This window comes from Thermobia domestica, chromosome 6 (genome assembly GCF_964235325.1).
Source record: "Thermobia domestica chromosome 6, izTheDome1.hap1.1, whole genome shotgun sequence".
Classification (NCBI taxonomy): Eukaryota; Metazoa; Arthropoda; class Insecta; order Zygentoma; family Lepismatidae; genus Thermobia; species Thermobia domestica.
In genome coordinates this window covers 259,695,574-259,720,532 of record NC_137459.1, presented here as the reverse complement: position 1 = coordinate 259,720,532, position 24,959 = coordinate 259,695,574, and the positions used below count along the sequence as shown (strand labels likewise).

Genomic DNA, 24,959 nt, shown 5'->3' with positions numbered 1-24,959 from the left:
CGTTGATACGCAAAACAGATATGTCATAACGTTTGACACTGAATGATATAAAGAGTTTTCAACAACAATGCTATTTGATAGAACATGTGTTATCTGGTGTTCTTTTAAAGTAACTGCCAATTATGAGGGTCATACTGAAAGTCGTGAGCAACATCATTGATTACCCTAATGAACTACTTCCTATATAACTAATGGGAATTAACTTTTTCCCATATTGCAACGAAAGTGATTCTGCGACACTATCGGCTAGAGTTGTAACTAACTGTATCGTCTGCTACTGGCAGTAGCTAAGCGCATCATTTGCTAATTCTATCAGACTCAGACGCTCTGAATGATTTGATTCGTTCTTGTTTTTAACAATTCGTAGTACCCGACTTCCTTGAGTGGTGGCGCCACGGTCACCACAGTTTCAGCGGAAGAGCAGCTGAAATCTCTTATACTATATAATTACTCTATGAGCAACATGTTTTCACAACCGTAATCTTTAGTTGTAAGTAAAACAAAGTATTTCATCTCAATCTACAGACATTCCTTTCTTTCTTTCCAGACGTTGACGCTGGTTTTTGCTAGCATGTAACCACAGGCAGGATTTCCAAAATGGCCTACAGCGATGTTTCGTTTCGACACCGTGCTGTGTTTGAATTCCTTGTTAAAGAGGACCAATCTGCTTCCGAAATTCACCGCAGACTGCAGCGTGTCTATGGAGATGTGTGCATGGGTGCCAGCAGTGTTAGGAGATGGGTGAAACATTTTAAGGATGAAACACCATTATCGAACATCAGCCACGCAGCGCGCACTCTCGAAGTGCCTAAACGAAACGCAACAAGGTAACGGTTGATGAGCTGATTAGGAGAGATAGGGGTATAACTTATCGCTGTGAATGATATCGCTGCAAAACTGGTGTTGAACGTAGTGCAATGCAAGAAATGATTCACAGGTTAGGTTATCGGAAGGTTTTTGCCCGTTGGGTCCCACGGTTACTAACCGAGGACCACAGACGTCAGAGACTAACCATTGCCCAAACAACTCTTCAGAGATTTTGATATGAAGGTGATGACCTATTGACGGGTATTGTGACTGGAGATAGAAGCTGGTTCCATTATTACGAACCTGAAACAAAAGGACAGAGTAGGGAATGGCACCACTTGATTTCATCACCGAAGGAAGCCAAGAGAGTGCAATCGATAGGAAAATTTATAGGGAGCTTTTTCTGGGATGCACAGGGTTGCAATCTGGTTCACTTTCTTGAGCCTGGACAAACCATAAATTCTGGCCGCTACATCCAGACACTTTTGAAGCTTCGTCGTGCCTTGCGTGATAAGCGCCCTGGAAAGAAGATAATCCTTAAATAGGATGATGCGCGGTCGCATTTTTACGTGCCACTATGGAGCAGATCAGGAGATTTGGGTGGAAAGAACTTCCACAACCTCCCTACAGCCCCGGCATGGCACACTCCGACCACTATCTTTTCGGTTTTGTGAAGAAACAGATGCGAGGCTATCGATAAAGACATTGGAGGATATTCGTCAAGCAGTGCGTCAGTGTCTATGGGCAGCTGGAACGGAATTCTATCGCAAGGGTACTTTCAAACTTGGAGAAAGAAGGGAAAAATGTACGCAAAGAAAGGAGACTATGCAGAAAAATAAAGGAAAGGTCCATAGATTGAGACGATATGTTTGGTTTCACTTACAAATAAAGATTACAGTTGTGAAAGAATATTGCACATGACTTTCAGTGCGCCCCTCGTAAAGTTTTTTTTTCTTTTCTTTTCTTTTTCTTTTTTTTTTTTTTTTTTTTTGTAGTTGCAATTAAACAAAAAATAAGACATAGATGAAAAATCGTAGAATTTAACGGAAAGTATTTCCTGTAAAAGTTATTTCTTTTTCAATAATACTTCCAAACAAATTGAAATTGATACCACTTTCCATTTTAAATTCTGAAGCCGACACCCCGTGAAAATATTTCCCGTTACGCCACTCGATATGGAAGTATCATTATTTGATTTTCAACATACGATTTGGTCATTCAATTTTTTGTTTGAAGTATTAGCGTGCACTACGAGCCGAGAAAAATACCTGGAACGGGTGGTGGGATACACCCTATATATATTTATATATATGCATAATTTGTAAGGATTACCACTTATGCACACAATAAATACAGCAAGTCATAATTGGATTTTAATACATGATCAAATGTACATCTACATTGCCATATAGCGAATTCTGTTATATTTTGTTTGCTTTATTTCTCAAACCAAACATTGTTTTTACCAGAACTAGTTTATGTTACAGGCATACAAAAAAAAATATTTATTTTAGAAACTTGGTTGAATGGGATAACACTGTTTGATTTCAACCCACAGTTGTTTCGCATCCAATTATCTAATGGAATTTGTATACCACAAATCAGCAATTTCATTTCCCACACGATATATATATATATATATATATATATATATATATATATATATATATATATATATATATATATATATATATATATATATATGTGTATATATATATATATATATATATATATATATATATATATATATATATATATATATATATATATATATATATATATATATATATATATACAGTGAACAAATGCCGGAAAGCTGAGATTATTTTCATTCTATTTTGAAATTTACAGGCAATGATACAAACTGTGCTAATATCTCAATACCGAAAGAGCTCAACAAACATATACTTCATAATTTATTTGTTGTGTTTACGTGTGTCTCATGCAGCTGATACCTTGACCCCTGCTTCTTTCTTATTTTTTTTATTTTCCACGAAAGAGCAAATTGCTGTGCATTTGTACTCTTTTTTTCTTAAAAAAATGAAGTTAATTAAATGCATGCAATTAGATAGATGAATCAATAACAATGTTGCGAACACTAACATCGAGGTAAAAATATACAGTGGGAATAAAGTTTTATAGCAAAACTTATGGAAAATCAGCTTTATCGGCCTAAACTTACTTAAGAACGGTACCTTCTACAAGTTTCACACTTTTCAATCTTTCTTTGTTACACGTAATTTTATTAGCTGATGTTCGGTACGCATTTTGCAATTACCACTTATAATTCATCAACACCATCAATGATTTTCACTTACACTTACATTCTGTTGCATACTTCTTATGAGAAATAACTTATGACATATTGAACAAGTATTGATGGATTTTTTTTTTTTTAATTATGAAACACGGAGAAAATCGCCTAACAATTTTCCAGAATTTTCCTAACAATTTTAACTCCCCTCAAAAAAAAAAAAAAAAAAACGTAAATAATAAATTACCACTCATAAAATTTTTCATAAAGGAAAAATAAAAAAGAGATAGCAAGAGTCTTCATTACATACTGATTGGTTTACATATGATTATGTTTATATATATAACAACACTATGATCTGACAGAAAGTATTTTTCATGAAAAAAATCACAGAAAGTTGTTTGCACCTAGTGGTGAATCTGCTTGCAACGAAATTTTCCTTGATGCACGATATTTTTTTTTAACCAAATAAATAAAAAGAAATAAATAAATAAAGGAGGGAGAAAAAATAGTGTGTTGGTCCGTACCCTTCATTCTGTATGATGTAACTATGAAACAACATGAAACTGAATCTAACACTTTCGGTTTTAATACAGAGATAAACGTAATTGTGGCGTAAATCCTTATTTAGGAACCATTTGTCTATATTTCTTATGTTTTGTTTGAAACTTGTTGATAGTAAAACAGGAGGATATATAAGACTGCAGATAGTTAAGGATAGCTTAGTTTGCAAGTGTAAAAAAAGAAAGTCTATAATGAGTGGTGGTACAACATTCCTTTCGCCCATAATAAAAGAAAACGAACAGAAAGTTTAACGGAACAATAAGGTTCACAGATTGCACTGCATTAGTCGAGAAAGAGAACATTTGCAAGAAGTACCAAGTAGTTTGTAATAGGAAAAGTAACAAGAAGAAAAAGTCATGACTATACGAAGAACATACACGAAGAAGAAGCAAGAAGTTTTCTTCTATGGCAAAGAAGATAATAAAAAAATGTTTGTAAAGCATTACAAAAGATCTTTGGATAAAAAGAAATGAGATTAGCGAAGCCCATAGAAGCACACATTTAACAAAAAAAAAAAAAAAAAAAAAATACTTTCCATATCGAGAAACATATCGATAGTAGTTAAGAAAAGGTTTCTTAGAAACTTTGGATGGAGACTTTATTAACTAACTAAAACTAACTTTATGCCCTATGGAACCCGGAGGTTCAATGCCGCGTTCACAAAAGCTCTCCACTGACTTCTATCCTTAGCCGATTGTATCCAGTTTCTACTTTGTATTCCTATCTCTGCGAGGTCCAACTTAATATTGTCCTGCCATCTGCGCCTAGGCCTTCCTAATGGTTGATTTCCGATTGGTCTTCTAGTCAAGACTTTGAAAACGTTTCTATTTTCTTTCATTCTAGCTAAATGACCCGCCCATTAAGACTCCTAGACTTTATATGGTACAGAAGTATGAAATCTTCGAAAAAATGACAATTAGAGCCTGAAGAAGAATGGTAGACTATAAAAGACAAAACTGTTTTAAAAGGAGCAAATGGGAACCTATACCTTATAAGCACTAAGAAAAATATAGAAAGAAAAGTGATTATATCAGGGCTGGTGTTTGCAAAACTTTCGGAAATTTTGAACCACCGTAAGAAAAACAGGTCCTTTATTTTTCCAAATTAAAAAATTGAAAACTAAATTTAATTTGCATATGTTATTCTTGAATGTACCAGTATATTTAATAAACATCAAAATTTAATCTTATCTCTTCAAATACTGCAATTATAATGCATGTGGTGTTCCTAGCTAATAACAATAGAATTGAATGAAAATAGAAAAAAAATGTTCAACTTTCAGATCCAAAAGGGTAAATATACTGACTCACTCACTGATTCACTTATCACTACATATACGAAACTATTAGAAGTAGAAACTTTAAAATGTTGCGAAAATGACTTCCTTGTATTCTATATTGCAGAAGAGACGAAAAATTTACAAGATTCGATTCCAAAATTGGAAAACTGAGAGCTTGAAAGTTTATTTATTTCTTTTTTCTTTTTTTCTTTCATTTTCCAGATCGAAACTATCGGAAGTAGAACATTGAAATTTGGTAGAATTAATATACTCGTACTCTACGTTGCATGTTGTTTCATGTACTTAAAATATGTTAAGTTATATACTTTAACTTATTACTTTTAGTACAGTCAGAGACATATTAAGTGGGAACAGATGAAATAGATTGCACACAGCTCCATCAAGTAGAAGGAGGATTTTGTGATTTGCATATTTTTGAATAAATGAATGGGATCTTATTATAATATTCTTCAAATAGAAACTGACTACACACTTCTCCCGAAAAGCCCATATTCTCCGAATTGTGTATAGAGTAATTACATCATTTTTGTTTGAAATAACGATAAGAGTACACTTTCTTTCTATTAACGAAAGGGGGTTTTCTGAACAAGACTATACGTTTAAAGTTAAATAATTCTAGTGTGAACTCTGAGCGAATATAGGCCTAGCTATGTTGTTTGCAAAATGTGACTACCTGGTGAATGCCTAAATTAGAGATAATTCGTTCATCTAAAAATCGCATAAGACGATTCAGTTCTGTTAATCCATTCTAAATTGTAGGTATAATGTATTTAACAACGTATTAGCAAGACAATGAAAGTAAGCTATACTAAATCAATTTCGACGTGAAAAAGGAAATAATTAGGCTCTTTACAATGTATTTTAAATAATTAAGTCCTCAGTCAATGAATAGCCCTATATATTTGCTTCCAAGGACGAATTCTTCTTTTCTTCAAGTATGTTCGCTTATGTGCATTCATAAATGGAAATGAGAACTAAGAGTGAATTCCAACCCGGGTAGCAATAAGTGTAGATACGCAGCTGTGTGCAATATGAATAGAATATTCCATATAATTTGCTATTGAAGTTAAGTTTTCCAATGGCTGTCTAACAAATAACTGTTAAAAAGATAATTAAATAATATTTTTGTTTTTCAGAAATTTTAAATTTTTACCAAGCCTTAGTTAGAACAGTAAAACCTTTCTAAAAATTTGTTATTTTTTAACCATTTGCAATGCTAATCAGGTCAATAAAGAATGTCAATACATTACACTAATTAGACAAACAATAATATCCCTTCCATATTGCCCCTCAAAGTCATATATATGTTTTACAATTACAGTAATAAGGTCGTCAATTACAAATAATAAATACTAAATTTCTTTCTATGTATATATATTACTATTACTATGAATTTTCAAATATAAGTGAAATGGCTGTTCTTAGTACTGGAAGAATAGGCGTACGAAAAAAAAAAATATTGGATTTTTTTCTAGGATATGTATTTCAATGAAACTCTAATGATACTCCATAAGATACTCTACTTTCGGCATAAATTTTGAAACGCTTTGCTCCCACATAACACGAACTTTAATCAAAGTAACATGATAGAAGAAAGAAATAAAAAATGAGGTAACTTGTAACTAATTTTCGAAAAATGTTTCAAACTGGTCAGCCGTGTTTGCTGACTTCAAGAACTATAGATTCAACATCAAGTTTCGGTGATTTTACCTATTTTTCGCCCCTTCTCACCTATAATGCCAACGAGAGATGAACATGAGCATAACGACGTTGAAACTGTCAGTACTTTTATCAGTGGCCACGAAAACTATGTATTCGATATTAATACATGTCGTTTCCGACTACTTCTACAAGCCATCTCTTTTTACCCCTTCCCTTCACACACTCCTAGTAGAGCTAGGGGTGTCTTATTCCGCAGCATTACCCCAGGTTGTAAGCCATACGTGTGCCAAATTTGAAATAACTCCGTTCGTTTCAGAGTTATTGTGAAACAAACATACATATGCAACGTGTTCGGCGTTGAACCTGTCAAAAATAAGGATCCGAGTAGAATAAATTTCGGCATTACTTCTGTAATTTGCTGACTCATCTGACATTCACGTTTTTGCCGAAACTTGGGCTTAAATATTAACAGTTTAGCGACCCCGAAAACACAATGATCAACGATGAACATCGATGGATGACAATAATCTCGGTCATCTATGACACTTTATTTTTCATCTTTTCTCAGCCCCATACGGATAGGGCTGACACTGGACTTTGACGGTATCGAGAGTTGACTCATCTCACCGACCCGGAAAACTATGACTTTGATACAAATATTGGTCTTTATTATTATTATTATTATTATTATTATTATTATTATTATTATTATTATTATTATTATTATTATTATTATTATTATTATTATTATTATTATTATTATTACGTATCAAACACATCCCACATTTAGGGTTACTAATGGTCTTGAACGTGAAACTAAACGGTTCTGGAAGCGTATCTATTTATGTCTGCGATGAAAAGCTATGTATTTGACGCCAATCGATCGCGTTTATATTATTTTTACACACTGCACTTCCTACAACTTCTTAGGGCCCAAGGGAGTCTTACCCCCACTGGGTGAGGAACTTGGATTTAAACGGCATCGGAGCTGTCACCAATTAACTTTGTGACCCCGAAAATGATAGATTCGGGTTTAATACCAGCCCTTTACGATTATTTTGCATGCCACCTTTACCCCCAGGAGTACTGAACATTAACTTAAACTTTATCAGGAACGTCATTATTTACTTCTGAACTCCTTAAAGCTATTAATTTGACAGTACTGTCTACATTTTTTTGCCAATTGATTGGAAGAAAATTCGAAAAACAACTGCAGTGAATCTTTTAAACAGTTTAAGTTTAAAATTTGGTGCAGATGCGTTGAACGGTACGGCTAATAGGCGAATGAACACTTTTACATAAGAACGAACTGATGAACACACATTGAAAAAATCACTTTTTGGCATGTAGGAGCCAGGAAACGTGCAAATCCGTTCAAATATCTAATTCGATCTTTTCTTTTCTTTTTTTTCATCACAATACTGTCTTCCCTCCTATCATCACTCGAAGGTAAAAATGAATGTTTCAGACCATTTCTCTCAATAGCAAGTACTAGATCCATTGTGGATGGACTTTTTGAACGTGATACATACATACATACATATATATATATATATATATATATATATATATATATATATATATATATATATATATATATATATATATATATATATATATATATACAGAGGCCGATCCAAGGAGGCTATAGCCCCACTTGACTCTCAGGTATACACTGGATAAAATGAGCCTCAATCCTACTTTACACTGGATAAAGACGCAAACTATGGTTTAACCCCTCCCTTGATCATATCCTGGATCCACCACTATATATATAGACACACACAGAAAGAGAAAGGTGTGTGTGTGTGTCTATGGAGAGAAAATTTATCTAATTTACACCGACCAGATTCGCCATGTTCCAAATTTTGACATTTTGAGGGCCATTAAATTTTCCAACATTATTTGAAAGTAATTTATAATAAAAAATAAAAAGCAGTACTTATTTTGTAATTAATGAGAATATATAATATTTGTAACATTACACATTGAGCTTGTGTATTACCCAACACACTTTACCTTTCTCTTGTTTCAGTTGTGCTTCAACATTACGAAGTGCAAGTGTACGACCAAAATATTATCCGTGGAAATACTGCCGTGATTATATGTAATATCCCGAGTTTTGTGCGGGACTACATCACAGTTACTTCCTGGGTGCAGGATTCCACGTTCAACATTTATCCTTCAACGAAAGGAGGTAAGTACTTTCCGTTATATCGTCTGGAGTAAAAGAACTAAAAAACATTTTTCATTTTGTTTGTTTTCTAGATCGCATAATTGCAACACTGTTCGAAAACCACAGATAAAATTTTGATATGTATATTGTAAATAATTATGATAGGCATATTAACTGCCTAAGTGAATGGAAATGTATTTTCACTATTGTACAATTAAATCTACAAGGTAATGAAACCTCAGTTTTGTTGTGTTTGTACTGTGATCAACAACTGTTATGATATAATGTTCTTGACAACTATGGATTAGCGAAAAATATATATATATATATATATATATATATATATATATATATATATATATATATATATATATATATATATATATATATATATATATATATATTACAATAAATGCCTTTTGCATAACAGCGCGACATTTAGAGGTAACGGAGCAATGAAATACTAAGTATTATGCTGTTCTGATAAAAAAAAGAACTATTTAACCCATAACGCACCAAGCTTAAACCGTCAACGTTGATTACCAACCTGGAGTATTCTAGGGACCCGAAGTATTATGTTAATTTATCAACTTTTTTGCACTTTTTAACGAAGGTATCATTGAACTAATTATATAGCAGATATCCCAAAAGGATGCAGGGCACATATAAAAATCGAGAATAAATCGGTTCTTATAGTTGCAGCAGTATTACCAAATATCACCCTGTGGGATCCCTAGAGGACCCCGTTTGGTGTGTTAAGGATTACAAAAGGGAAACAATGACTCCGTTACTAACACCCCGAATATTGTTTACACTTCAATGCAGGGCAGTGAGTAACACTGAATGTTATACAATGTGCATAAATTTTACAAAATTCTCGTGTCAGAACTAAGTAGGTACTTTGTTAATTCACGCCTTTCCAACTAAATGGTGGAACTGCACCTACTTCTAGTTAGTCATGTTAGAAATGTTTCTGGACATCTTGTTAAATAACGCGCCAACCTGACTTGGCCCGTTAGATAAACTTACATTTTCAGTCTCTGATCATTTCCTTTGGGAACACTTTAAAGTGAAATATTTTGCGAAAAATTGTATTTATAGAGGGAATTAATATCTGCTAGCCGTTAGGACACTGACTTAGTTGGTTTGCTGATTTGGAGTTTTATATTCCAATCAGCACCGAGGCTTTGTGAGTCGCGAACTTAGGGTTTAACGTCGGATCCGAATTACGAAAACTCCCAGCGGGAATCGAAGTAAGGAAAATGAGACTATACCACAAACTTGATGTAACGCGAAATACATTATTTCAAAGTCAAACTTTAGTAATGCGTAAAAACAAATGCATAGCATTTAGATTACACTATTTCGAAGGGCAAATGAACAAATATCTGGCAGTTTCTTGCGTGTTTAGAAACGACAATCAATAAAAAAGTAGAATTTTTCAATGTTATATGATCTTACACTGAAAAAAAAATGTAATTAAATTGCCAAACATCAATGTAAAATCATTTATTTTGTAAGTTGATATACATTTCCTTAGATTAAATTACAAATTTTGCTGGGTTATTTAACAAATTTACAGTAACTTTCAGAGAAAGTATGATATTTTTTTATTGATAAAAATGTAATTTTACACCATTTATATTAGTAGTTTTACTTTATAGGTGTAAATTGATTTACATAGAGGAGTAGCAAATAGATTGTCATCGTTCTTTTGTAAATTTACCTATGAAATTTTTTACAGTGTAGAAAAATGTAACTATATTGTTACTATATAGGTCTATATTCTTAGAATTTATTCCGCTTTAATGAAAAATATTTATGTAACTGTCGTTTATGTATGTATGAATGCAACTTTATGGTGTATGTGGGAGATAAAGATAAGTAAATTCTAACCTCAGATCCAGATAGTTGTTCGGGTAAAATGATGTCACCTAAAATCAGAGTTGCGTTTCATAAAACCAAGAAAGATCTTCAAAATGACTAAAGGGAGGCAAACTATTATGTAATGTAGTTACCCAAGTCCAAGAGGAGTGCAAGATATATATATATATATATATATATATATATATATATATATGGCGTAAAGTGGTCATTTCCTACCCAGGCAGTATATATTATTCTTTATTTTAGGATGTGATTTTTAACAATTTCTAACTGTTTATGTTCCCATTCTGACTGTTTATTAATATACTGTTATCAAATAAATTAAAGGAATTTGCTTATCTGCAATGTTTTTGCATGCTCGACCTCTTGCAAATACGGTTTAAAAAATTCATTATTATTTAATGTTTACTCATTCTGCGCTATGGTATATTGCTCTCGCATTGCAATGATGCTATTAACGATTATCTACTATGATATAAAATTGTAAGTAAAAAAGTTTGAATTTTTTAGCGCTGAAAGTCTATGTTGTTTCTTATACCTCATAGGGACATTTTCTCCAAAGTCAGAAAATGAAAACAGGCAGTTTAAAAATTTTTTGCGAAGAAACTATTCAATATTTTGTAATGAAATTTCTTGAAAGTGGTGGAATTATTTGCAAAGATTTTTAGGAAAAAATGGTGTTTTGTTTCATAGTAATATATATAAGTTATTTTATATAAACTACGAATTTAAAAAATAAAAAATGGTCAGTACACCCCATCTTTTTTTTGTTATATGTATAATATTCATACCTTCTTATCTTAAAGCTGTGAAATGTAAATACTTTGGCTATCAACTAATATAATTCATTTTTCTGCAAAGTAATTATAACTTAGACGAAAATATTTTTTAAAAAAATACATTTTTTAAAAATTTCAAGTGGTCATTTTGTTCCGTCCTTAGTGTTGCCATACTCACTGAGTTTACCATACAGCTTTCAGCCAATCAGAAAATTATTTTGTGTCATGTGACTCTAAGTGCGTTTAAGAATATTCTACTATGTATATGGAAATATTGGAATTGTTCTATCTACAGTCAGGATTACCAACTTTCCTAAGTAGTACTCAACCAATCATCAAGCTGTTCACATGCTCGCGCGGAAAGGTGACGCGTCGATAGAAGAAGGAGGGAGAGCGGGAGAGAAAGGCAGGAATTTTATACTGAAAGAAGAACGCGGCGAACAATGAGACAAAAAATCGTGGTTACAAAAGCCTTGCTATTGTGTTTTTGTGCGCGTGAATATATTAAATGTTATTTTTCTAAAAGAAACATCAGGGTAGGAATATACGCTGTGGGAAATTTATTGCTAGTATTTTCAGCAGCATTTTGTACGTGAAGGAAAATCAGTGTATTTCTTATTACAATTTTGGCATTTAGGAATAATTTATAATAATCGAGCATGCACAGGGGTGAATGATAGGGGCGAGGACAAAAGCCAGCTGCACAGAAGCGCATTCTAAATTTCCGAAGGTAAGACAAAGCTTACCAAAAGCTTTCCTGACTATGGCAAGAACCCATAGGCGTAGCGAAGAACCCGTAGCCCCCGAGTGCGGGGGCCCTAAGCGTATCGGGGCTCTATTTAATGATAGGTATAACGACTATTTTGTCATATTAATCGAGCTTCTGATAATTCTTGCCAAGTATAAAATTCGCAGGGGCGCGAAAGAAAGCGACAACCATCAGCATTACTTGACTTCGAGCACTGTGGCTCAGTGATAGAGCGTTCACCTCAAGTGCTTGGGGTCCCTTACTCGATTCCAGCTCGCGTCAAGTGAGCTTTGTGGTGGACAAACACCGTGTTCATGGGTCCCCGGGGTTCTCCCGTTTTCTGCCTCTTTCTTTATTCCAACATTGTACTCATTCTCATCATCACCGCCTCATTTAGCCTACCCGGCATAACCGTAGGAAGTAAAAACTCAAATATTTTATTTTCCAGATCATCACTTGACTTCTTCTTTCTCTTTTTCCCGAAAATTTAGTTGTATACACCAGCACTGTAGTCCCAGAATATGCAACATTTTCTATATTTTTTATTCCATAAAACGTCTTAAGTTGCTTAGCCTCGTTGTTGAATTTTCACTTTTTTTCTTTTATTAAGAGGGGGGTCTAAATCTTCCGCTACCCCCTGCAAAAACTCATTTGATATTTTACGAGTAAGCAATAATACGCTCTGTACGTAGGAAAATAGTGTATACGTAGAGAACGCAGTAAATTTAAAATTTGAACACTTATTTTATTCAGCATGCTTAATTTATACAATATGTTGTAATGTAATCAATATGTACAATATAAATATAAAACAAGTAGTATTGCCACATCTACACTACATGAAGGACTTTGGCATATTTGAGCGATATTAATATTGAAACAGGAAATGGTAGAAGATTTCTACCACTTCCGGTTTCACTGGAGATTCAAAAGGGTAGGAAAGCAAAAGTGTTATGAGATATCGAGAAGTGGTTTTCGAAAATCGACTCAGCGTCCCAAGAATAGGTTTCATTTCCTCTGATAGCTTCCTTCTTAAACCGGAAAAGGTGGAAATTGATCATTTCCTGTTTCAACATGAATGGCCATAAAATGGAAACCGTAATAGTGACAAGCAGTTTTCAGAAATAGATTATGCCTCTTATCATCATCAGTCCCGTTTTTAAGCAATTACGTCCGTTTCAACGCATGACAAAACTTTAACGAAAACTTTTTTTTTTTTTTTTTTTTTGCAATCGATAGAGATATCGGAGGCGAGATTTTTCGAATCCACCTCATCTTTAACTTTCCATTCTGTGATTGGCTGCTCTTGTTAAATGACGTCAAATACTTTATTCCTTATCACCTCTATATTATTTAATTGAATGCCCACCACAAAATCAACTTCACACCATTCCCTGGCCAGAAGCCATAACAAAGGAAATCCCAAACTGATTTACATATATGGTTACCCGATTTGATTCTTCAGTGTCTTCTCTGCTCGGGGCTCCATGCTACAGCAATGAATGGGAATCTCTGTCTGGGAGCCCATCAAGGCTTTTTCACAGTCCCATTGCTTGTAATATATGTCTAGAATGAACAATGAACTAAAATCCTTACTCTTGGTCAAATACCCATTTCCCTAATTAAAAGAAATCAAAATGTAAAACATGAAATTTTATGGCGCACTTTTTGACGTCATAATAATCGCAAATACTTGGATTTCAAATGAATCCATAACAAAATAATAATCCCCCTCCCTGCCATTCGACTCGATTGGCATTTGTGTGAGTGTCCGTTTTGTCCATTTGTCCATATGCATGTCTTTCCGTTTCTCCATCTGTCCATCCATCTGTGCCATGGTATCTTTTGTAAAACTTTCGGGATTTAAATGAAATTTGGTATGCGCCTTCCTTGGACTTGCAGATGTAACCCTATTGTCTGGAGTTACAATACAAGTAGGGAATAAAACAGGTAAAATCTACCCTTATGCTGTAAATTTCGACATATACATGCAAGGTAAATTTCCAATATAAACCACGTAAAACATTTCAAAGAATAATTTTCTTAAAAGCTGAAGATGATCATGGACAGGATTTAAAAGTAAAGTGGTGCCCCGGGGGGAAATATTTATCAACAACTAGGGTGTCATAATCAACGACATACAGTAACGAGTTAATACGAATAAACTGTGTTCTGTTGAGTAGGCTACTCCATTACTAGAAAATAGTTTGTTGATGGTATGTAATATTAGAGTTCTTTCCAGGGGGGCGATCGGGGCAATTGCCCCCGCCCCAGAAGAGGAAACTTTCTTATTTTATATATAAATAAAACCCATCCCAGAGTTTGGCGCTCTTAAAAGTAGCTCTAAGTAGCAGTATTACAACCCACAGCCACCCCCCCAGAAGTCCGTCCTGGATCCGCCCCTGGTTCTCTTAGATCAGTTTGCGTATCTTTAAGTCCCGTTGTTTTTAGGGCTTTAAAAAGCACGTATCGATTTTAGAGTTACTGGCAAGTTTTGATTCGCCCCCAGTTCATGAGTTCTCATTTTATTAGTTGTAGTGTAATGTTTCTCTATATTCTGTATTTTTAATTTTACATAACAACATTGTTATTAGTGTAGCAAAATAATAATAAGCAACCATTTTTTCTAACGCATAGTTATGGGCACGAGTCAAGCTAAAACTCGACTCGAATTCAAGTCTAGTTTCGAGTCGAGTTAAAGGTAATATTCTCGAGTCGAGTTCCGATCCGATTCACTGTTTCTGGCGTCAAGTTTCGAGTCGAGTCGAGTTTGATAAATAGCTCGCTCGTTTTAACTCGTTTTGAAATCATGGCCTGATTAAACTGGAAAGCGAAAGCCATGAGAAATGTAACATAAGCAGTAATATGGAATACTTTTAGTGTCGCTCACGAGAGGGTACGCTGGTCGCATCTCGTCTCGTCTCGATAGTGAGATTCCAAGAAATATTTTATAACAAATTCAGCTCGGCTCGGCTCAACTGAGCCGTTGGCTCGAGCCGGCTCTCTTGGAGTGAACCATCGGCTCGAGCTGGCTTGGTTGGGATAAGCCATCTGCTCGGTTCGGCTCAACCGAGCCGAGGGCTCTAGCCGAGTCTGTTGGGTGAGCTGTTGGCTCGGCTTATTTCTCGGTTCGGGTCGATATTGAATGAGCTGTGAGCCAAGCTGCGCGAGTCGTTGACAATTCTAAACCCGGGTCGAGCAGTTTTGAAGATATTTGGCCAGTGCCCTGTAACTTTTAACAATGTTTGGCTCGACCCGAATACTCAACCAATACTCAAAGCTAAGATTAACAGTTATCTTCTTCAAGAGGGTTTACGGCAGCATAGAAAATTATAAATCCAATTATTATAAGTAGTACCTCTGACTGCCCCGCATTTCACATCACAAGCGCCCTTCATCCTGGGGCCGCGGTGGCTCAGTGGTAGAGCGTTCACTTCTGGTGCTTGGGGTTCCCTGGTTCGATCCCAGACTCCGCCAAGTGAACTTTGTGGTGAACAAACACCGTGTGCGTGGATTTTCTCGGGGTTCTCCCGATTCCTCCCACTTTCTTCATTCCACCATTTCATTCATTCCTCATCATCATCGTCTCCTTTAGCCTAACCGGCATAAAAGTGGGACGTAAAACTTGAACGTTTCATTTTCATTTTGCCCTTCATCCTGACAAGTAGGCAAATCATCTGCCCACGATGACTTTTCAGCCGTTCCAGTAACATCAATATCTCAGTTTGGGTTTGGGGATCATGCTTCGGTGAACCTTGACTATCACCATCAGCAGCTATTAAAGAATTATAACTTATTTCCGTACTAGATAATATGGGTAACTATAGCTTTTTGTCTATAGAAGACGGAGAGTGTATGGTATTATCGCAGGAAATATTTGATACATAAGACTTAGATTGTCAGTATTTAGGAGCAACTTTTAAAATAATCAGTTACCTTAAATGTGCTACTGCTTAGCCGAGAATACCCGACAGTCATAGTCAAGTGATCTACGGCATTAAGCTGTGGATCGTTTGCTGTGAATGTCTTGGATTCGAATCCCGCTTCGGGCATACGTAGGTGTTCTTAACTGTCCTCGTTTACTTCTATGTCTGTGTGGTGTCATAATGGTTACAGTGTAATCCGTGCAAAGCGTTCAGCAGGTTAAATAATTTGATAAAAAGCTGGTATCTTTTCATATAAAAAACAGTGGTTAGCGCGTGCGTTCGGTGCCCGTGGTCATGGATTCAATTTCCGGAGAGGCACTAAACAATTTCGGTGTTGACCCAGCATCGTGAGGGCAATTGGGGAGTTATCTGAAGTAAGAGGTAGCGGACTTCAGTCTAAAAAGCCGGCATTAGGGATTTCCAATATCCAATATTTTCTTTTCAGCTGGTTTGCGAAGCTCAGAGCTAGCTACCTGTTTTCTTTTTTAATTCATCTTCATAAGCAGCACAACTAATCACTAAGGAAAAGCAATCTTCTCAATAAAATTCGTCTCGCGTCTTTCGTAACTCTAAGTTTAGTTACTTTAGCTCTTTTTTTTTAAGTTGAAGGGCGTTTTATCATTTTCCCCTTATTTCCTTTTTTTTTTTTTTTGTTTAACCTATGTTTCTTTGCACGAACATTGCATCTATAGGCACGTGCTTAGTGTGTTCGTTTACAAAAGCGGGTCTCTTTTCTACCACTATAGAAAGTGAGAGTGCCCTGTATTAGAAAAATATTAATTGACGTATGTAAGTGAATATATCTGTAATGAAGTCATAATTACTTAGTTTTTGCATCGTACATAGTTTCCTCATCCTCAATAATCTCTTCACCCCCGCTTTCTGAATTCCAGTTCTGGTATTCTTTCTTGAGCAAGTTCTATTTAATGGTGGACTAATGTTTCATGTAAGCCTCTTAACTATAACATCAGCAATAAAGAAAGTAGGGTTTAATTTACACTAGTTTTAGAACATTACGTTAATTATTAGCTAAATAATAATAATAATAATACGGAGCGTGCTTAGGCTAGTGGTTAGCATTCTAGCTTCGCAATTGGGTAATACCGGGTTCGAATTCGGAGACCAGCCATCCTGACTGAGGACTTTCCAGGGTTGTTCCTCAGTTATAATGGGCAAATGCTAGGTTAGTACCTTAATCTAAGGCTCTGAAGACCTTGCTTCCATTCCTTTTCCAATGTTGTTTTCATCTGTTGATTACTACAGTGTAAAGTGACCTTTCAGGACGTATCTGGTAGCTTGTAGTAAATAAACAATAATGACATAATAATCTTCATGAAACGTGTGGGTTAATTTAACTACAGCCTTACGTCCCAACACATAGCTAAAATTTTAATATCAATTTCCTGACTTTAAAATACTATTTTCACATTGCTTTAGCCTTCAATTTTCTCATGTATGTTCCCACCGAAAATTGAACCTGAGATCACATGAACAAATGAGAATATGTTAACTATTTTTGAACACTTTAATATGCAAAATACGAAACACTTCAATGATACGATGCATGAATGTGTTTTGATTACGTCCTGCAATGTATGATTAAAGAAACCTGGAGGGTGAAGAAAAAAAATAACAAAAATCTCTTTTCTTTTATTTACTCCTTCAACAAACCCCGACCTCAGAAGGGCAAACGATAAGTTAGGTGATAAAGTCATACAACAAACACTTTTATTAATACACTGAAACCTCTGAATAACGGGCACCAATGGGACATGAACTTTTGTCCGTTACTGAGAGGTGTCCGTTACAGAGAGGTTACAAAAATTTAATATTTCACAACGGTAATTGTATGCAGTAATATACAGTAAATACATTATGTGTGAGCGTAAATACGTAAAATTCAACATGAAAATATTGTATTTAGTGCGTATTTGAATTACTGGAAGGAATGGAGGAGAGATTCATTTCTGTTAAATAATATTATTGCTGGGGGATGTGTTAATATATTTGTATACTGCAAAAGATGCATGGGAGGGAAAGTGTGTGTGTGGGGGGGGGGTAGTTTTTCATTCATTTCAAATTCTCAGAACCTCAAAAGATGTGTTAGGAACCAACTAACCGGCTAAACTCCTTTGTTTAGCGAAAAAGGCATACTTTTTCCTCTACAAGGGTAACAAAACTCATTAGCAAGTGTCCTCTGAGAATCCTCAGTAGAAATGTGTGTGTGAGTATGTGTGTTTGTGCATTGGTGCGGTATATTCGTTGACGGAATCGATGAAAAGATAAGTTATTGGAAGTGTATATGTTTATTGACCTAAAAGGAAGCCGGAAAAACTCCAACCCAGACTTGTTCCAGTATCATAAGTAAAAGAAAAATGTTGCTTTTCAAAAAAATAAATAAATAGATAAATAAAATAAAATAAATAAAGTACTAGAAGAAACATTCCTCGTTGAGAATCTTATTGTAAAACAATCAATGTTTGTTTTGTTACCTATGAAATTGTCGAGAAAGATGCAAGGCCCAGAGGAAAAAGGACTAATAGGGAAGGGAAGATCTTTCGCATAGAATTCTTGGTCATACAACTGACCCTGTATGAGTGTTATTGCTTGTTGAAGGTTTTCTATGATTTCCAGAAGAAAACGGTTTATTGTGGGCAGATAAAAAAAAAAATCAAGTTCAGCTTGAAGCTGTTCTGTTTGATGGTTCACCAGGTCTAGACTCATGATAGATACACTTGTAGGGAAAATACTTTTCTGTCTACTGTAATATATCGCAGAACCGAGAATAATTCCCGCCCGTTATGAAGAGGTATTGAAACGTTTGGGGGGGGGGGGGGAAGGACTGACTGCGTCCGTATTGGAGAGTGTCCGTAAAAGGAAGGGTTTTGTTCCGTAGGAGAACATATATTTTTGCCGGGACATAAAAATCTATCCGTATTGTAGAGGTGTCCGTTATTGAGAGGAGTCCGTTAAGCAGGGTTGAAAAAAACACGTTTTAAAAAAAGAATGTTTATTTTGTTTAAAACATGTTTTTTTGTTTAAAACGTTCTTAACGTTTAAAACAAAGTATTTCGTTTTAGACAAAAAAAAAACACGTTTAAAATGTTTATTTTGTTTAAAACAATAATCTAAATAGGCATATATATATATATTCCATTTTTACACGCTCACAGGTATTGCTTGCCATCTATATTCAACCGTTAGATCAAATTTCTGGAACTTCCCTAATCTCGATCCGTCTAAATGTTCAATTCCGGAGAAAGAAATCGGGATTTTCCCAATTTCGGTTCACTGAATATGTAGTTTCTTTGTGTTACGTTCTACTAGTCGTCTGCATTCTTAATCTTTAAACGCCCATTGATGCAACTGCTGTGTCAGGGCTTTAAACCTCAATGGCTCAGTCCCTAATTAAGAGTCTTCATCCCGGCGAAATTAAAATACCGCTAATTTTATATTAATTATGTGATATTTTCAAATAGATAAAAGATAATCGAAATGTGGAACAAGAGCGCCCTAGACAATATCATTTTACATGAGAAACCGTTATCACGACTCACTTATCTGCTTTCGATTTCGAGCCATTTTGAATTTCGGCATTTATTTTCGCGTTTCTAAACAGCTGAAAACGGAAAGCCACTAGGTGACTTGTGATAACGGTACCTCACGCAAAATAATATTGTCTAGGGTGCTCTTGTTCCATACTTGAATTATCTTTTATCTATTTGAAGATATCACATAAATACTGTAAAATTAGCGGCTTTTTAATTTCGCCGGGATGAAGACTCTTAAGGCTGGAAGATGGTTTTGGAACCAATTTATTCCTGAAGGATGCAGCTTTCCGCTGGTGTGCATCTTATCTATGTGAGGGTACCATGTGGCGGTGGGAGGAGGGTCGTGTTCTTTTGTTTCTTTTTAAACGGTTTTTTGGGAGCCATTCCCCTCTTGGGGGATAGATTCATAAAAATTGTTACGTGAAGCAATGAAGTAGGCCACTACATGGTAATATCGTTTATTTGTACTTCTTGCTTATATGGGGGAACAGGAAGGGGGCAAAGTTAGATAATTTTTGGAGCTTCAGTTTTTTGGCGTAAATTACATTTATTTTTACAACAAACATCAATAGCTCAGCCCCTAATTAAGCTAGAAAGATGATTTGGTACCAAAGTATTCCTGAGGATTGAAGCCTTTCACTAGTATGCATTTTCATTAGGGATGGGCACGAGTCGAGCTAAAGCTCGATTTGACTTGAAACTCGAAGCAATTTCGAATCGAGTCAAAGGTAATTTTCACGAGTCGAGTTTCGAGCCAAGTCACTGTTTTAAGGTCGAGTTTCGAGTCGAGTTGAGTTTGATAAACGGCTCGCTCGTTTAGCTCGTTTTAACTCGTTTTGAAATCATGGCTTGATTAGACTGGAAAACGAGTCATAAGAAATGTAAGCAGTAATATGGAACATTTTTAGTGTTGCTCAGAAGCTGGGACACTGCTCGCATCTTGTCTCGTCTCGATTAACAGGATGGCTATGGATTTTTAGAACGAGACAGCCTCAAATGTGAGCACCAATGTAAACACCGGTATATACTGTAGTTTTTACCACGAAAGCTGAGACCTGCACGATCTAACATTTGAGCCGAAGCAGAAGCCCAACCCAGGTAGTGATGTTAACTGGCCCAGTTCGGTTCAACTGAGGAGCAGCTCGGGCCGGCTCGGTTGAGATGAGGCACCGACTCGGCTCAGGTGAGCCATCCGTTCGAGCCGGCTCGGTTGGGTGACCTGTTGGCTCGGTTTGATAGTGAATGAGCTGTGAGCCGAGCCGCTAGAGCCGTTGAAAACACGAGCCGAGCAGGTTTGAACATGTTTGGCCGACCCAGTCTAACTTTTAACGATTTTTGGTTCGAGCCCGGATACTTGCTCCTCCGGAACTGAAACCCAGAAGTCCAGAGAACTCAAGTTTAAATTTAAAAAAAAAAAAAGACCGAAAGTATCTCTGTAACTTATCTCTATTATATTCGGTTATTCTCGTTTTACAGTTATTTCCAGTAACCTTGAACGGTAGAGACTCGAACACAGATACATCGAGGACATGTAATATTTCAAAGGCTCTCCCACCGGAAATCGAAACTGAGACTCCGCCTACTAAACTATCTGATGGGTGGGGTACCTGGTTCGTTTCCAAGGCAAGTAAGCTTGAGACGAACAACATCGTGTTCGTAGGTTTTCTCGGGACACTCCCACTTTCTCATTCCACCCTTCCGTCTTTAGTAATTCACTTGCTTCAATCATGGTCTTCCGTAAATCGAAAACCAGTTGTATTTTCTATTGCTCATTAACGTTTTTTTTTACAAAAAAAAAATATGTAAAAAAAAAACATGGGGAATCGTAATTCCATTCAAAAGTGAAACAGCAGACTCATAATACCTTAACCTAAAACGTAAGCATTACATTTCGTTTGAAACTTTTCCAAAATATATACGGATGTTATGAAAAGTGGCAATATAGTGTATATTTTCAAATCAAACTGAACCAAATTACGGTTCGTTTTCTGAAATAAACGGATACATTCTGTTTCAAGTTTAAACCGAACCCAAACCAGTTAACCCAGAGATGGCGTGCGTCAATGAAAACTTGACCCATGACCCACCGTGACCCAGTCTGACCATTGACCCACCGTGACCCACTATGGCTCACCACCCACTATGAGCCACTCCGACCCACCATGCACCATGAACCACTGACGCACCAAAACACATCGTCATCAACTCTGACATGATCCACGGCCTCTTTACCGACTAAAGAGTTTACAGAACCTCGTGAGCGATGTCCTTGCCTCCTTGACTTCACCTTTTCCGAGGTCAGCTGTAAACTTATTTTTAGTATTCAAATACAAACCGCCTATCATTCATGTTTAATAATAATAATAATAATAATAATAATAATAATAATAATAATAATAATAATAATAATAAGTTGTAGTAATAGAAAGTATCATTGATAATAATTATATTGTCTATGTAGGATACTTGAAGAAAGTACTTGAAACTACACACGGCATTTGGCTCGATTTGGCTCTGCTCGACTCGGAACTGGAGTCGAGTTGGAGGAAATTTTTCGTGCCGAGTTCTCGAGTCGAGCTCAATGATGTCGGTTTCGAGTCGAGTCGAGCTTCAATGAAAACTCCCTCGAACTCGCTCGTGCACATCCCTACATTTTATGTACCGTATGTAGGGGTATTTATGTACGGCCGAGAGAGGGAGGATGAAGTTCGTTTTTTAAATTTTTCATAATTTTTTTTATCAAATTTTGGAGGCCACTCCTCCCCCTTTGTGGTACATCCACAAAAATTAGTATATGAAACAATAAAGTAGTCCCCTACATGATAGTAACCTGTATATGTAGTTTTGTTGAGCTGAGCGAAGCGAAGCTCTTATACTCGGGTTAGCCGTTTGATTGTCCGCGAACTCCTCCTAGACCGTTTGGCCGATCTAAACCAAACTTAGCACGCTGATAGAGTATGTCGTGCTGAGTGACAACATAGGTCGAAATAAAAAATCCGATGTACCATCGAGGAATAATCACCGAAAAACGCTTCCTCCTAGACCGTTTGGCCGATCTCAACCAAACTTAGCACGCTGATAGAGTATGTCGTGCTGAGTGATAACATAGGTCGAAATCAAAAATCTGATGTACCATCGAGGAATAATCACCGAAAAACGCTTCCTCCTAGACCGTTTGGCCGATCTCAACCAAACTTAGCACGCTGATAGAGTATGTCGTGCTGAGTGAGAACATAGGTCGAAATCAAAAATCCGATGTACCATCGAGGAATAATCACCGAAAAACGCTTCCTGATTACGTAGTTTAAGCTCGCTCAGCTCATTTCATTGCAATCGGGTATATACATTGCATTCCTAGTTTATAGAGGAAGAGGGAGTCAAATTTGGCTCATTTACATTTAGTTTCAGAACGGTTCCATATAAGGCAAGATATATTTTACTGAAGTGGTCTAGAAGCAAAATTTTTGTTCGTATACATGATGTGTGCAGCAAAAATGATTTGCATATGGACGTGGTACCGTCGTGGGGGAGGGGAGAGAATGTCTCATTCAATGAATGTTTTTCTGCGCATTTTTTAAAAATTCCTACATAAAACGAATTCGTTACGCAATGGCAGCACTGGCTACCATTTCTTATATTATTGTCACAAGAATGTGGCCTACACATTAGCATCATTTTGTCAGCGCAAAAGCACACATTTTGCACATTTTCAGCAGCATTTTGTCACAGCATTTTGCGGTGACTGCAAGAGTTGCCAGGGCCCCGCAAAGTCAATATTTTCATATTTTTTAAATGATTTTTGTGTCTGTTCGTTTCTACAAATACGGCGGGAATTTCACGAATGTTACCTCATTAGAATCTGTGGTCTATAAGCTTTCCAACTGTGTATAAATCATGACTATGTGATAATTAGCAGGGTCACGAGAGTCCCGAACGTGAGAGTCTATCATTTTGTTAAAATTCCTGGCGGGCGTCTAAAGGTTAATTGTGTTGTTATTCCATAGACACCAATTATTGGTAGCTATCCATGTTGCAGATAGAGATGTATCTTGAAAACTGTTTAGTTAAAAGATGTCATTTGCTCCTTGTAGGCTAGTCACTGCTTTTTTCTATGAGTTGTATTGTAATTGTCAGAGTATTTCTTCTAGCTTATGATGTGAGAACTGTTCATTATTATGGAAATGATAGTGACCAAAAAAATACTCAAGTTTTGAATTTGTGAATTTGGATCTTAGAATAGTGTATAGTGTGTTTAATCTCAATTATTCTTGGAAATTACGAAATGTTCAAATACGTCACTTGAATTTCTGTTGGTTTAGTTATACGCACATTGAGGTACAGAATTTCGTTCAGTAATTGCTGTTATAATAAGAATATAACTGCTTGTAATTTACTTCATGCACAAATCCTGCGGAGGATGGAAAATTAAATTAGCTTCTTCAATCTGATATTTTTGTTATTTTAAACATGTCCAACCACCATCGATAAAAAAAAAACACGTTTAAAACAATGTGTTTAAAACAAACTGAATAAAACAAGAGTCCTCGTTTAAAACATGTTTTAAACACTTGTTTTAAACATTTTGTTTTAAACATATCAACCCTGCCGTTAAGGGAGGTTTCACTGTACTAATAATACTATACAACTATATCGCTCTCCTGAATTTTCGTGTGTATGTTTAAAAATCTACTGTTGTACCACGCCAACCAGTCTACCTTCGAAGGGGATACGGCTGTTTCGGTGTAGGATGTTTTGCTGCAGGGCGTTTCGGTGTAGGACGTTTCGGTGTACTCCAATGTTTACACCGAAACGTCCACTCTTCAAAACGGAAATTATTCGTTAGGGAGAAATAAATTCATGAAGTAGAAAATACAAATTAATAAATAAAATGAAAATTAAATGCTGCTTTAATTGGCAGGTTTTACTTATTTATAGTGAGTCCCCTCGCTTCACTCTATGTCAGAACTTCTTATATCCTCAAATGTTATAATATGAATTGATTGGGAAAACGTTTTACAGTAATGATATATTGTAAAAAAAAGTGTGTGATGCATAAACATTGTGTACACCACACACACCTTTTTACGGCAATAACTATGCACAAATCGCAAAATGCTGCACAATCTTTGAAAGGAAACTTTCAAACACATGTGGTTTTTCTTCCAAATAACCGCTTTAATATCATGCATACCCAATAAGATTAGCAAATCTAGGAGAAAAAACCTGACTATGAATCAGTGATGGGATCTTAATTATATTATTACGGAGATGTAAATTCAGGTTATAGTTGTAGAGAAGGACAGTG

At 35.8% G+C, this 24,959-nt stretch overlaps 1 protein-coding gene across 4 annotated transcripts in view; it reads left to right on the top strand.

Moving 5' to 3' along the window:
- The window catches only part of LOC145688485 (cell adhesion molecule Dscam2-like), a gene marked incomplete at its 5' end in the record, with an annotated part of 1,010,929 nt that overhangs the window by 5,706 nt on the left and 980,264 nt on the right, over positions 1–24,959 (top strand). For all 4 annotated transcript variants that reach the window (XM_081762790.1, XM_081762793.1, XM_081762792.1 and 1 more), the window contains 1 exon segment: positions 8,623–8,784. In XM_081762790.1, coding sequence (XP_081618916.1) covers positions 8,623–8,784 — 162 coding nt within the window.